Source organism: Jaculus jaculus, chromosome 1, assembly GCF_020740685.1.
Source record: "Jaculus jaculus isolate mJacJac1 chromosome 1, mJacJac1.mat.Y.cur, whole genome shotgun sequence".
Lineage (NCBI taxonomy): Eukaryota > Metazoa > Chordata > Mammalia > Rodentia > Dipodidae > Jaculus > Jaculus jaculus.
The window spans coordinates 318,558,505-318,572,613 of NC_059102.1; the positions used below are offsets into that span (position 1 = coordinate 318,558,505).

General features: G+C 42.5%; 1 protein-coding gene across 6 annotated transcripts in view; it reads right to left on the reverse strand.

The window, feature by feature from the left end:
- Positions 1-14,109, reverse strand: part of Rgs7 (regulator of G protein signaling 7) — a 462,943-nt gene that overhangs the window by 30,739 nt on the left and 418,095 nt on the right. For all 6 annotated transcript variants that reach the window (XM_045153182.1, XM_045153201.1, XM_004653278.2 and 3 more), the window contains 3 exons: positions 12,020-12,094; positions 4,007-4,105; positions 628-689 (listed from right to left, as the gene is read on the reverse strand). In XM_045153182.1, coding sequence (XP_045009117.1) covers positions 628-689; positions 4,007-4,105; positions 12,020-12,094 — 236 coding nt within the window. The remainder of the gene's footprint in view (positions 1-627; positions 690-4,006; positions 4,106-12,019; positions 12,095-14,109) is intronic.

A 14,109-nucleotide genomic window follows, 5' to 3' on the forward strand; every position in this document is an offset into this window, starting at 1 on the left:
TGGGTTCATTTTTGGTCTACAAGGTTTCCTAAAAGAAAGACAGATTCCTCTCCGAGTACTTGATGGCTCACCAAAGGTTAGTGGTAAGACCCTACTGCTGAAGACACTGTATAAGGTTGACACATAAAATGGAATGGCATGGCTGGAAGCTGGAAGAGAGTCAGTCCCCAGACAGTCAGCATGTCTATTGCCAGTAGGTGCTACATGGGTTACTGGGGGAAAATGTCGTGCCATTTTCAATATATTAGTTTTAAGACTATGAGAGGGGAAAAAGAGGTGATAAAGGAAGGAAATAGGATACAAGGAGGGAATAAGATGAAGAGCAGAAAGGATACAAAAAACAAAACTTGTTTTGGAAACGCCATAACAAAACTGACTTCTTTCTATGCCAAAAAAATAAATTTTGGGGGGGTGGTTTTTAGGTAGAGTCTTACTCTAGCTCAGGCTGACCTGGAATTCACTCTGTAGTCTGAGGGTGACCTCAAATTTATGGCAATTCTCCTACCTCTTCCTCCTAAGTGCTGGGATTAAAGGTGTGTGCCACCATGCCCCGCCTAATAAAAATAATTTTTAAAAGTAAAATGTATCTATATAAAGAAGTTTATATTTATATTTTGAAATACTTACCTATCAGCAACCTTGGACATTTTTAACCGGTGTCTATCTAACTGTATTTGCCAGTATTTTATCTGTAAAGAGGGTTGGAGAAAGTTACATACAATATGGCATTACAATACACCACCTGGACAAGCACATTTTAAGTAAAATTTCAAAGTTGCCAGAGTCAAAGCACAGGACCTGAGTTAACAACAAAAAAATAAAATCTATGTGAAAATGAACAAAACAATATAGTTTCAAATATTTTTAGTTATTCATTTGCAAGCAGAGAATGAGTGAGTGGAAAGAAAAAAGAGAAAGAGAATGAGATAGGAAATGGGCATGTCAGGGCCTCTTGCCACTGCAAATAAACTCCAGATGCATTTGCCACTTTATGCATTTGGCTTTATGTAGGTACAGGGGAGTCAAACCTGGGCCATAGGCTTTGCAAACAAGTTTCTTTTTTAATTTTAACTTTATTTTTTAAAATATTTATTTATTTGACAGAGAAAGAGACAGAATGGGTGTGCCAGGGCTTCCAGCCACTGCAAACAAACTCCAAATGTGTGCACCCCCTGGTACTTCTGGCTAACGTGGGTCTTGGGGAATTGAACCTGGGTCCTTTGGCTTTGTAGGCAAATGCCTTAACCGCTAAGCCATCTCTCCAGTGCCCCCAAAAGAATATAATTTTAGAAGTTTGAACACTGTTTACTGCAATAAAAACATTAATTTTACTTGGAAAATGTTATGGAGATTTTAAACATTCATTCATAATGACCAATTAAATCAGATCATATTCCTTCACAAATATTTAATTCCTAAAATAATTGTAATTTTATTTGTTACCTAATTTTAAAATAAACACTCTTCCCTAATAATATTCAATGAAAGCTTTGGTGATACGTGTTTCAGATCTCCATCTCATTCCTGTCACAATGGAAATAAATAAAAATAAATGCTGATGAGGATGTGGGGAAGGGGAGCCTTTATTCAGTGGTGGTGGGAGTATAAACGAGTGCAGACACTATGGATACCATACGGAGGTTTAACTGGAGATGGAACTGCTGTATGAGCCAGGTCGACCACTCCTGGAGTACTCAAAGGCCTCTATATCCTACCACAGAGGTACTTGGATATCCATGTTCGTTGCTGCTTTATTCATAGTGGCAAGGAAATGAAATCAACCCAGACGCCCATCAATAGATGAAGGGATCATGAAAATGCGATGCACAACAAAATTTCATTTAGCCATAAAGAAAAATGAAATCAAGAAATATGTAGGAAAATGGGTGGAACTGGAAAATATTGTATTAAATGAGGTCATCCAGGCTCAGAAAGGCAAACACGATATGTTCTCTATCATATGTGAATCCTAGCTTTTAACTTTTATTTACGTGGACTATGTAGGAGTGAGTATGGATAGAGGCCAGGAAACCAGACAAACCCCACAGAGAGTGGGGAAAGTAGTAGGAGAGGGCGGGAAGGTAATATAATACGTGGTGTGAAAGTGGAAAGTGGGGACACGGAGGGTGTAAGGGTACCAGGATGAAGGGGGGAGCAGAAAGGTGGGAGAGAGGAACTGGTGAAATGGGGAGGAAAATCAATAAACATTAAGTATATATGAAAGTGACACAGGAAACTCGTTACTGTGATGCTCCTTAAAACAAAGTAAAAATAAAAATGCTGTGCATTTTGAGGAAAAAAAATGTGATCATTTCATGGCAAATTCTCATATAGCTATAAAAATAGAGAAATCTGGGCTGGAGAGATGGTTTAGTGGTTAAGCGCTTGCCTGTGAAGACTAAGGACCCTGGTTCGAGGCTCGGTTCCCCAGGTCCCACGTTAGCCAGATGCACAAGGGGGTGCACGCGTCTGGAGTTTGTTTGCAGTGGCTGGAGGCCCTGGCGCGCCCATTCTCTCTCTCTGTGCCTCTTTCTCTCTCTATGTCTGTCGCTCTCAAATAAATAATTAAATAAATGATTTAAAAAAAGAATGCTGAAGTTTTATATATATATATATTTTTTTTGTTCATTTTTTATTTATTTATTTGAGAGTTACAGACAGAGAGAAAGACAGATAGAGGGAGAGAGAGAGAATGGGCTGAGTCAGGGCTTCCAGCCTCTGCAAACGAACTCCAGACGCGTGCGCCCCCTTGTGCATCTGGCTAACGTGGGACCTGGGGAACCGAGCCTCGAACCGGGGTCCTTAGGCTTCACAGGCAAGCGCTTAACCACTAAGCCATCTCTCCAGCCCTGAAGTTTTTTTAAAAAAAATAGAGAAATCTTTAATTTATTTAACAAAACTCTCACCAATACTTTTCCCTCATGATGATTATAAATACAGTAAAAGTAAATCACATTATTGATAAACCATACTATAGTAAGATACCAGAGAAAACAGATTAGACCAACCAAGAGGTGTAACTGTGACTTGATAATAGGATATTAGTGCTTGCTTTTAAACATTTCTTGACACCAAATTTCAAAAGGCTTAGTACAAATCAGTACAAGAATAATCGCATCCTGTGATGATCATGTCCTATCATCCTATGCAGGAAACCCGTGACTCATGGTCCCTTAGTCCTTTCATCCTCTAAGGTAGAGTTCTGGGCTGCAAAGAAACTCTTGACCACCAAGGCATCTAATATCAGTGTATGTGACTTTCAATAATTGTTTGAAGGCAGGAAGACTTGGTAAGAAGGGATAATGAATGATTGGCTTTGAAAAACATTGCCACATTGTCTCACGTCGTATCTGGGAATCAGACAACTTCATTAATAATGTTTTTGACAGTGTTGGGGATGAAATCCAAGGCCTCATGCACACTACCAAGCCAGCTCCACTTCCAGCCCTTCATGGCCTTTTCTGTTTTGTTTTGTTTTCCTTTAATTTTCTTTCTTCCTTCCTCCTTCCCTTCTTCCCTCCCTCTTTCCTTCCTTCCCTCCCTCTTACTCTTCCTCTCTTCCTTCCTTTATTTATGTGTGTGTGTGTGTGTGTTCATGTGTGTGTGGGGGGGCGTGTGGTGTGGAATGGTGCCAGGCAGAGTCTTTTGCTGCTACAAATAAATACCTGTCCAAGCTTTATATGGATAGTTGGGGAACTAAACCTGGGCTGGCAGGCTTTCTAAACAAGCATCTTTAACCTCTGAGCCATGTCCTGACCATCTTGTTTCAGTTTTGAGATAAAGTCTCTATGTGTAGCCCAGTTGGCTAGGAATCTGTGAAGCTGCCTCAGCCTCCAATGGCTGCAAGTATAGCCATGTGCCACCATGCCTGGCTTTCATTACCTTTCAGGTGCAAATTCATATGAATCAGCCCACCATACAAGTCACATGTTAAAATACTTGCTATTCACATTCCCACAGATGTCATCCCACAACTCTGAGCAGGTCATTTCAAGGGAGGACTCACCTGTTGCTGGAGTTCATCTTCTGTCAGAGGTTTGGTTTCTGGTGTGGGCGTGTGGGTAGGACTGTGACTTCTGATATCATTTTGTAAACCATAGACAGACTACATTAAAATAAAAACAAATGTGTTAGGACAAAATGCCCCTCACAACCAGAGACCCTGTAAAGAGCAAATTTGTATCACCTATCCATTGAAGTAAGCCTATTGAGTGAAGCTTCTTAGCTAAACCCCAAGGCAGGGCTATGCCGGCCATATTCCTGCAAAGCAAGAGATCTTCCTTTTAAAAGTGACCTCAGATCACTAACATGAGCAAACACTAGGTTAGACGTGACTAACTGAGCAGATTCTCAAACAAAGTAACATTTATAAGTTTTATTTTTTTTTCCAGCATGAAATAGGGCTGGGTATAAAATGGAAGAGAAATCTAATAAATTCAATGAAGATAAAAATAACCTGATTTCTACACAGGAAAACAAGGAAGTGCAGAGGAGAATTCTGCTGACTGCTTTCTGATGATGGAACCCAAGATACTCAGGGTCCTGGACTTTGCCACCTCAGCATGACCTTACTGTAAATCCTTACTGCTAACCCTGGACATATCAGTGACTCTTCAAATCTCTGGGGTTCATTTTTTTGGGGGGGGGGTGGAGTTGTATGTATATGTCACATGCATGGTGAGTTTCTGTAGGGAGCGTGCACATATGGTTGCATGCAACGCACACACCTTGGGCCAGACGTGTATGGAGGTCCCAGGAGAACGTTGGGCATCCTCCTTCGTCACTCTTCCCTCTTATTTCCTTGAGATGGAGTCTCCCACGGAACCTGGAACTTCTTATTAGTGAGTCCCAGAGATTTTCCCATCTCGACTACCCTCAGCAATAGGGTTGTAGGCATGTGTGACCATGCCTGGCTTCTTATATGCGTGGTAGTGATATGACTTGGACACCTGTACTTGTGTAGTAGGTGCTTTTGCCATTAAGCCATCTCCCCAGCTACAAATTCTGAAATCTGTGATATATCAATGTTACTTCATTAATTTGTCCAAAAGGTAAAGCCTACTATTTTGAAAGATTCTATTTCTTTTCTTTTTTTTGTGAATGACTTCTTGTTTAGTAATTATGAAAAAAAAATGTGAAGAACAATGAGGTAAACAAAACTCAGCCCTAACTGAACTGCCTCACATCAGTTCAGAAGAAAAGTCAAATTACCTTCCTTATGATACCCAAGTATCCTTACCTTAAAACCAAAGGCTAAATGTGTGCTACTGAGCACTTCTTTGGATATGTGGATGAGAGATGAGGGCAAAGTAAAACTACTCAAGTGCCATAAAATTAAAGTTGCCAGATAAAGTATGCAAGAAAACGGCTGAAATTAGATAAGGTAAGTTTGGATGTCTGATGAGCTCCACCTTCAGACCTGTTATGAAACTTAACCTATATCTAAGTTCCTGATCTTCTTTTTTGTTAAAGAGAGAAAGGGAGAGAGGAGAGAGAGAAAGACAGACAGAAAGGGGGGTAGAGAATGGGTGCACCATATCCGCCAGCCACTGCAAATAAACCACAGATGTATATTCTACCTTGTCTATCTGGCTTATGTGGGTCCTGGGGAGTCAAACCTGGATCCTCAGGCTTCACAAGCAAGCATGTTACTTGTTAAGCTTCACTTTCCTCCTTTCTTCCATTTACACATCAAGTTATTAATTCATTCACTCATTTGTTCATTCCATATCTACTAATCACTGCCAATATGCAGATTCTGTGCTAAACAATGAGAATAAAGACATAAACACAATGCAGATGCTTCCTCCTCTGCTCAATCACAGTCACACACACAGCATGTGGTTACAATGGTGACAGGTACTGTAAAAGACAAGAATATCAGGTATAGGGCCTGAAATGAAGGAGAGTTGATTTGTACTGAAGAAAATATAAAAGGTCTACAAGAACTGATATGAGGCCACCCTGAATTTGGTTTAACTGCAGTAACAATCGAGGTTGGATTTTAAAAATGAGGCAAGTGACAGACCTCCACTTATATACAAGTTGTACTTTCCAGGGCCAGTTTTTTAGTTGTATCACATTAATTAATTTTTATATTTTTTATTTGTGTACATGCACACAAAATAGAAGGAGAGAGAAAGAAGAAAGAGAAAGACTGACTGTGGATGTGCTAAGACCATTGCTACTACAAACAAGATGAGTATGCCACTCTGTCCATCTGCTTTTTTTTTTTTTTTTTTTTTTTTTTTAGCTACTGGGCAATTCAACACTGGTTAGAAGGCTTTGCAAGCAAGATTCTCTAACTGCTGAGTCATCTCCCTAGACCCTCATTAGTTTTTGATAAGGGAAATAGACTGTGATATGAATTTTCATTTTTATTTTGGTTTAGATATTTAAAGTTTTTATTGAACATTCATAGATCATGTACATAAATGTTTATAAAACAAGGCAGCTGACTGTTTTGCTTGCTTTGCTTTGATTTTGTTTTTCTGTTTGTGTGCTTTTGTTTTGTTTTAAGACAGGAATTTGCTTGCTATGTGGCCCAAACCTTGAAATCAAGATCCTCCTTCCTCTGAGTGCTAAGATTATAGGCTGCCACACCCAGATGGAAAGTCCTTAGTGTCTTAATATTTACAGATGGAGGAAAGCCAAATTAGACTGGTACTCATGTTCATGTGTGATGGCCCTTCATATTAAGAAACATTTTGTCCTATTTTTTTGTGGGGAGGGCACTGTGATAGTTTGAATATTTATGGACCTCGCAATCCATCTGTTGAAGTCTAACCTCCAAAGGTGTCAGGATTTGGGGGTGGGTACTATGCCCAAGGGGTCAGGATTTGGGGGTAGGAACTTTGGGAAGCCATAGGTCATCATGAGAAATGAGAAAGGTTATTGCATCTATGAAAGAGGCCTGCAGGAGCTTTTTTATCTCCTCCACCATGTAAGGACACAGCCTGAAGGTAAGGGAGAGACGTCACCCTCTTGTGCCTTGTTTTTGGACTTCTAGCTTCCAGAATCATGATCAATACATTTGTGTTGTTTATTCTGTGTTCAATAGTCTGGGATATTTTGTTTTAGAAATTCAAATGGATCAAGATAGGGTCTTTAATGTAGAAACAAGAAACAAGAACGTGCCCAAGTGGACAGTTTCTCTGTCATGGAGGACTGCAGTCAGTTGCTGAGATTCTTCTAACTGGAGCTGGCAAGGGACTGTTTCTCTTCCCTTCTGCATTACTTCACTGAACTAGGGAGTGGCCTGGAGTTGCACCTGACTTGATGGAGAACAAATAAAGGTTGAGAGAGGAGTAGAGAGAGTGTAGGGAGAACACCTGTGAGAGGTCTAAAGGTCCAATCATGCCGGGGGCCACGTGTTTTCCCAAGGTTAAGGCCAACCAGGTAGAAATCTCTAGTTATTCACCGTAGTCTAAATAGCTTTATAGAACTAGTTCCTTAAAAACACCTTTGTGTTATCAAAGGTACAGGTCTTTAATTGGTCATTAATTGTTAGGTGATACATTAAACTTATGAATGGCACACATGGGAACGAGCAGTGCCAGTCTCCGGCTGTATGAGCAGCTGAAACACAGCCCCTAGCTAGAGTTCCCTGTTTGCTTCACATTTGCAGTTCACCTCCTCTGTAGATAGTAGTACAAGTGCTACCATGTCCCAGTGAAGGGGTTAAAAAAACCCACCTATGATGGGCTGGAGAGATGGCTTAGCGGTTAAGCGCTTGCCTGTGAAGCCTAAGGACCCGGTTCGAGGCTCGGTTCCCCAGGTCCCAAGTTAGCCAGATGCACAAGGGGGCGCACGCATCTGGAGTTCGTTTGCAGAGGCTGGAAGCCCTGGCGCGCCCATTCTCTCTCTCTCCCTCTATCTGTCTTTCTCTCTGTGTCTGTCGCTCTCAAATAAATAAATAAATAATTTAAAAAAACCCTATGAAATAGTTTATGGTTTTGAGTATGGGTCCAGAAGCTGCGGAGGTGATCCAAAGCATGGGTTAAGCCACACACATGCATTACTCTTTTGTCCTCTTCCTTATGGCCATTCAATTGAACACAGAGCTCACCAACGGGGCTAGCCTAGATAGCCAGCTTGTCCTGGGGATGCCCTATCTCTGCCTGCAGAGCTCTAAGAGGACAGGTGTGGCATGGCATTTACCTGGGTGCTATGGATCCAAACTCAGGTTCTCAACCTTGTGGGGCTGATGTTTAACCTACTGATCTATGTCTCCTTCTAGAACCTACATTAGTACTTTGGGTATTTACTGACTTCCTTATGTGTTTTAAGACAAATACTTACTAGAAACATCCAAGAGTGAGCAGCGGCTCTTCTCTGAGGGTTGTGTATGGTTTTGAATATTAACTGTGATCTAGGGATTCTGCCTCCTCCCCAGGAGCAGTAGGAGGCAGAGGACAGAAGCACAATGGAAGAGGGCACCAGCGATGGCTAGTTGCAAGGAAGGGAAGAGCAGCATGTGGGGCATGGGTGGTGGTTGCTGCTGAGTCTGCCTCAGCTGGCTTTTAAACATGGAAAGAGCTGTGCGACCTTCAGAGAGTGGTGATACCTTTCTTTGCTTACTTTCAGGTTATTCACTTACAAAATGTTGAGGCAATTTAGAGTCACCAATTTTTTAATTTATTTATGTATGTATGAATGTGTGTGTGAGAGAGAGAGAGAGAGAAAGAGAGAGAAAGAATGGCATGCTAGGGGCTCCAGCCACTGCACATGAATTTCAGATGCATGTGTAACCTTGTACATCTCGTTTATGTGTGTACTGGGTCCATAGGCTTTGCAGACAAGTGCCTTAACCACTGAGCCATCTCTCCAGCCCTAGAGTCATTAACTTTTTAAGTTTCCTTTATAAGATGTTATAGTTTGAGTTGTGTTTCTTCAAATCAATACATTGGAGCTATAGCCCCAGTGTAACTGCATTTTGTGGTAGGGCTCATGTGAAGGTGATAAACGACGACAAGAGTGAGGCTCTCGAATGTGATGCAACTGGTGTCCTTGTAAGGAAACGAAGGGCAATTAGACCTCCCTCTTCTCTCTGTCCCCATACGTGAAAGTCTGTTGAAACAGCAGGAAGGTGAAGAAGGTGGCGGGCTGCAAGTCCAAGACAGCCCTCACCAGGCAGTGAGCGTCCTGGGGTCTTGGACTTAGTAGACAATCTGGGCTTCTATTGTTGGGCTGAGGCAATAGCTCACTCTGCAAAGTGCTTACTTTGTAAGCACGAGGACCTGGATTCAACCCCCAGAACTTACTTGAATGTAAAAAGCTGGGTACGGTGGTATACACTTATAACCTCAGCACCAGAGAGGTAGAGACCAATGGGTCACTGGGGCTTGCTGTTCAACTACTACAGTCTACTTGGTGAGTTCAGGTCACTAAGAAATTCTATCTCAGAAGGAAGTATCGATGGCATCTGAAAGGTGTTCTAGCGTCTTGTACTCACACGTGCACCAACCACACCCACACAAACATAAAATAAGTTCCTATTGTTTAAGCCACTCTGTTTTTATAATAGACTGAGCAACTTAATATATAAAGTATACAATTATAAAGCTAAGGAGATTGCCCGGTGGGCAAAGGTGCTTTCTGTGCAAGAACGATGGTCTAAGTTTGGACCCCCTGAACCCACATAAACTTGGACACACACAGTGGCGAGCTTCTGTAATCCCAGCACTTGTATGGAGAGGAGGGCTGCCAAGAGAAGAGAGTTCTGGAAGCTTGTGGGACAGCTAGTGTGACAAAGCAGTGAATAACAAGAAACACTGTCTCAAAACAAAGTGGAAGGCAAGGACTGACACCCAGTGCTGACCCCTGACCTCCACATGCACGTGCTGGCACACATACATCGACACACACACACAGCAGCATCTTTGTACACAAACACCATGCACACTCAAAGACAAACATAGTTATTGTGTATATTTTCTGATATCGCTCTTCTTATTCAGAGTCACCTTGACTTGACCATGGGCCATGCGAGCAAGACCCTGCCAGTCCCATTCACTGTGGGAAAACTAGAGGTACATATTTGCTGGGTGTTGAGCAAAAGTTTAACTTTTCTGACTGAAAGATCATCCTAGTTCCTTACCACATATGAGCTGACACACCAGTGGTGACAATTCAGAAAGACAAATCCGTATGAGGCCCAGAGTCCTGTAGACCTTCTGTGTAAAATGACAGTTCTGACAGCAGGGAGCTCTGCTGATCCCTAGGTAAGAAAGTCAGTTTTCTCCAGTGGTGGAAAAGCCAGCTCTCTGCTACTGGATTTTTGAAACGTTTTTCCCCTGGTGAATATAGTGTAGTGCAGCTCTGCAGAAAGCCCTTGCAATTCTACTGTAGTGATGCCCAGGAAATGAGACTCGTGCCCAACAAACCAAGCCAGCGCTCGTTGATTCTTTCCCTATAGCACTCCACTTCGTGAGGACCCGTGCTTTTCCCACCATTCAATAGGAGGGCTGACGGCATGTGAAGGGCAATGATGTCCAAGCTTCCTAGAAGAATCTTACCTGGGCTTTCCCTAGCACCCATTAGAAAGAGGGTCAGTGATCCCTTTGGGATGTGTGAGTCCCATCTGTCTACCCATTCCCTCCCTCTTCTAAGTCAGAGCATGCCTAAGCCGGTGCCTATGGGAGAAACAGGGGATCGAAGGGCCTTGAACCATGACCCTTCATAATTCCAAAGGTGAGAGAGGGCGCTCATTGCGCTTCCTTGGAGAGCAGTCTGACACTGACTGCCTTTGAATGCTATTTGGCTGAGACAGTAGAGGGGATGAGAATGAGCCGTGAGCAGATGAAAGGACTCGAGGGGCCATGAGAGAGCTGGACTCGCTGTGGGCAGGCTTTGCCTTCCTCTTAGAGAATTCCTAGAGACAAAACTGTCTGAGCACTGCATCTAAGTGGGGTCTGTAGGACGTTTCCATAGCTTTCTTGTCCCAACATCAAGAGAAACTGCCTCATAAGAAAGGATACATACTGGGGCTATACTGGAACCTTTGGACTGTGTATCTAGGGATGGATAAAAAGGCATGGAAGAAAACAAACAAAATGCTATCTAAATTTTGATTTAACCACAGGAATAATTACTGTGAAGAACAAAGAGTACAGAAGGAGAATGGCATAGCAAAGAGGCCCGAGCTTGACGGAAGGCTCTGGGCCAGCAGGGCCACCTTGACAGCTGCGTCTGGAAAGGGACTGCTGCAGGCTAGACATTGTTCTGTGCGCCACCTGTTTCCACACAGTCATGTAAGAGGAAGAACTCCCTCTTTGTTGGAGTTGGAAATGCAGCTAGTTGACAGAACGCTCTCTTAGTATGTAAAAGGCCCTGTATTTGAGCCTCAGCACCCCATAAACTGGGTATGGGGATGAGCAGCTCTAATTATAGTGCTCAGGAGGCAAAGGCAAAGGCAACAGCATCACACGTTCAAGGTCATCCTGTCTCACAAAAAAAAGCAAAGAAGGAAAGAAAGAAAGAAACAAGGGAAATAAAGAAAAGAAAATGAAAAAAAGAAAGAGAAACAAATAATTACTTCTTTGAGTCTGTGATACTTTGAAAGATATGTAGGCCCTCGTGCCAAGTCATTTCAAAGAGCTACTTAAAATGTCACTGAATTCACGACAGCTTTTCACCTTTGGGCACTCTCTTGTAGAACAGGTAGGTAGGTGGTGGTATTGCAAAATGCTAACATTGAAGAGGTTCTCAAACCCTATTATTAAATAAGTGCCCCTCAGTGTCCCTCTTTCCTCAGACTTCTTTTCTAAACATATCCTTCTTTCACTGGTATCACTCCTTCCCAGGCTTCTCCATTGTTTTCCCCTATCTGCCAGACTCAAATGGGGATACCCTTCCTACAAGAGAGTGTGGAGGGACCCCGATCCTTTCCGCCTTAAGGGTCAGGCCCTGAAGTGTCATCCTGCTGCCGTGGGACCCAAAGGTAGCGTTGTCTGACCCAGAAGGATGGTGTTTCCAGGTAGATGACATATCACCAAGATCATACTGGATGCCCACTTACCTTGCGTGTCTTGTGGGGGTTTCTCATTCGAGATGACTTCTTAATGTCCACTTCTGTAGTATTTACACATCCGGGCTAGGAAAAAGATAGGAAAAGAAACAAAAATATTTTTGGTATGAATGTTTTGAACAGGCCAATCACTAATGACTTGCTCTGCAGAGCTTGGGCAGATATCTCCACAACAAAGGGTTTTCTAGGTGCCCATGGGCACTTCCACCAGCAATGACCAGGCATAAAATATAATGCAGCTCCTTACTAGACACCATTCTCAAACAGTTCCCAGGGAATCAAGTGAAAGCGGTGTGGGCTTGGCATGGGAAAGCAGGTGTCATATTTATAGCAGCAAACTAAACAGAACAAAGTTCTCTATAGAATAACATGTGACATCTCCCCACTGATGTCTGCATATCACATTTACAGGGTGCGTGTGTCTTCTTTAGAGAACATGACCCTGATTTTCAATGGCTGCTCATTTTTCCCCCAAGTTGCAACACTGAAAGAGTATTTACCTGGGCCAGCACAAATCCCAGCATGAATTATTTTTGTAGTGATTAGGAAATCTGGTGACTGGGAATATTACTTTCCACAAACAGCATGTGCTATGGAGATCATGGTTCAAATGGGTAAGATAGAAGTTGGGGGAATGGCTCAGCCCGTAAGAGCTGTGCAGGTCTGGGGATCTGAGTTGGATCTCTAGGACCCAGTGAAAAAGGCATGCCTATGTATTCTTATAACCCCAATGATGAGGTGGAAGGGGCACACAGAAAGGAGGATCGCTGTGGATTCCTGTAACCTATGTAACCAAAAAATATGGAGCTCTATGCTCAGTGAGAGACTGTCTCAGGAGAATAGATAAAAGAACAACAGAGGAGGACCCTGACATCTCCCTCAGGCTTCTGCACACATGCATTCACATGCACCCACACCCATATATACCCACCCCTACACACAGGAAGATTAAGAAACTGGAAGTCAATACCCTGTACTTTTCCCTATAAAATCCCTAGTTTCCTTTTCTGTCTCTCTGGCAGCTGGTAAGCCCTTTCCACACAAGGGAGTTGGAGTGGAAGTGTGGGCTGTCTGCAGCTGGCCTCTGGATAGCTTTTGTCTCATTTTGCCAGAATTACTGTTCACTTGCTCAGAAAGGAATAGCCGTGCACTTCCTTGGCAGTTAGAGGATGAGAGGGGAGGTGGGAAGGAAAAACTGAAGAGAGAGAAGAAGAAGAAGGGCAAGAGAACGAATTAGGAAACTACTTCATACTCTTCAAATACAGTCGTGGACAGCAGAGGCAGATGCGGAGGAATGCCAATCAGAGAAGAAATGAGGCTAGAAGATGCATGCACTCTTTGAATTAGAAAGGATTCTAAGCTCTTGACTGGCTTTTATATCTCTAAGTTTTAAGTATAGGATTTAGGGATCTTTGGTACTAATCAAACCATCTCTGATTAACTTTCTAGTCTCTTTTTCACAGATTGCAAGTTAATCAAAGCATGAGACATTTTGGAAAGTGATTCCAGAGGAACTGTGAGTATAGTTGGGGTGAGGCTGGAGGAGGGGCAGGAGGGCGGTGCTGGTGGGACAGAGGACGGAACCTTTCTCCACCACCAGTGATTTTCTATAATGAGGAACATTCTCCTTATGAAGCACTCTCCCAGTTGCTCCGGTATTGTGACAAGACCCACTATAACGGAGAAATGCATAAAGAAGTAGACGAGGAAAATACTAACATTTTTTTTTCAACAAAGTTTACATGTACACCACACACACAAATATATTCACACACAATATTATAAACATTAAATAAAGTACATATTTTGTTCGCACATCCACTTAGGAATACATAATGATCAGCTTCACTGGGCAGGAAGAAGAAAGAGAATCAATTGGTTGGGACTTGTTTATAAGACATTGGACAATTCACTAACACCATCCCCAGTACAGGCTAATCAAGTATATTATGTTCACATTTAATCTTCTAGAGTTTGTGTAGGTGTTCACTCTTTTTGTAAAGACTAGTGATTTTAATATTCAGGCAGAGTTCCTAAGCATTGATCCAGGTATAACCATGAAGCTTCAGAGGTATTAAAGC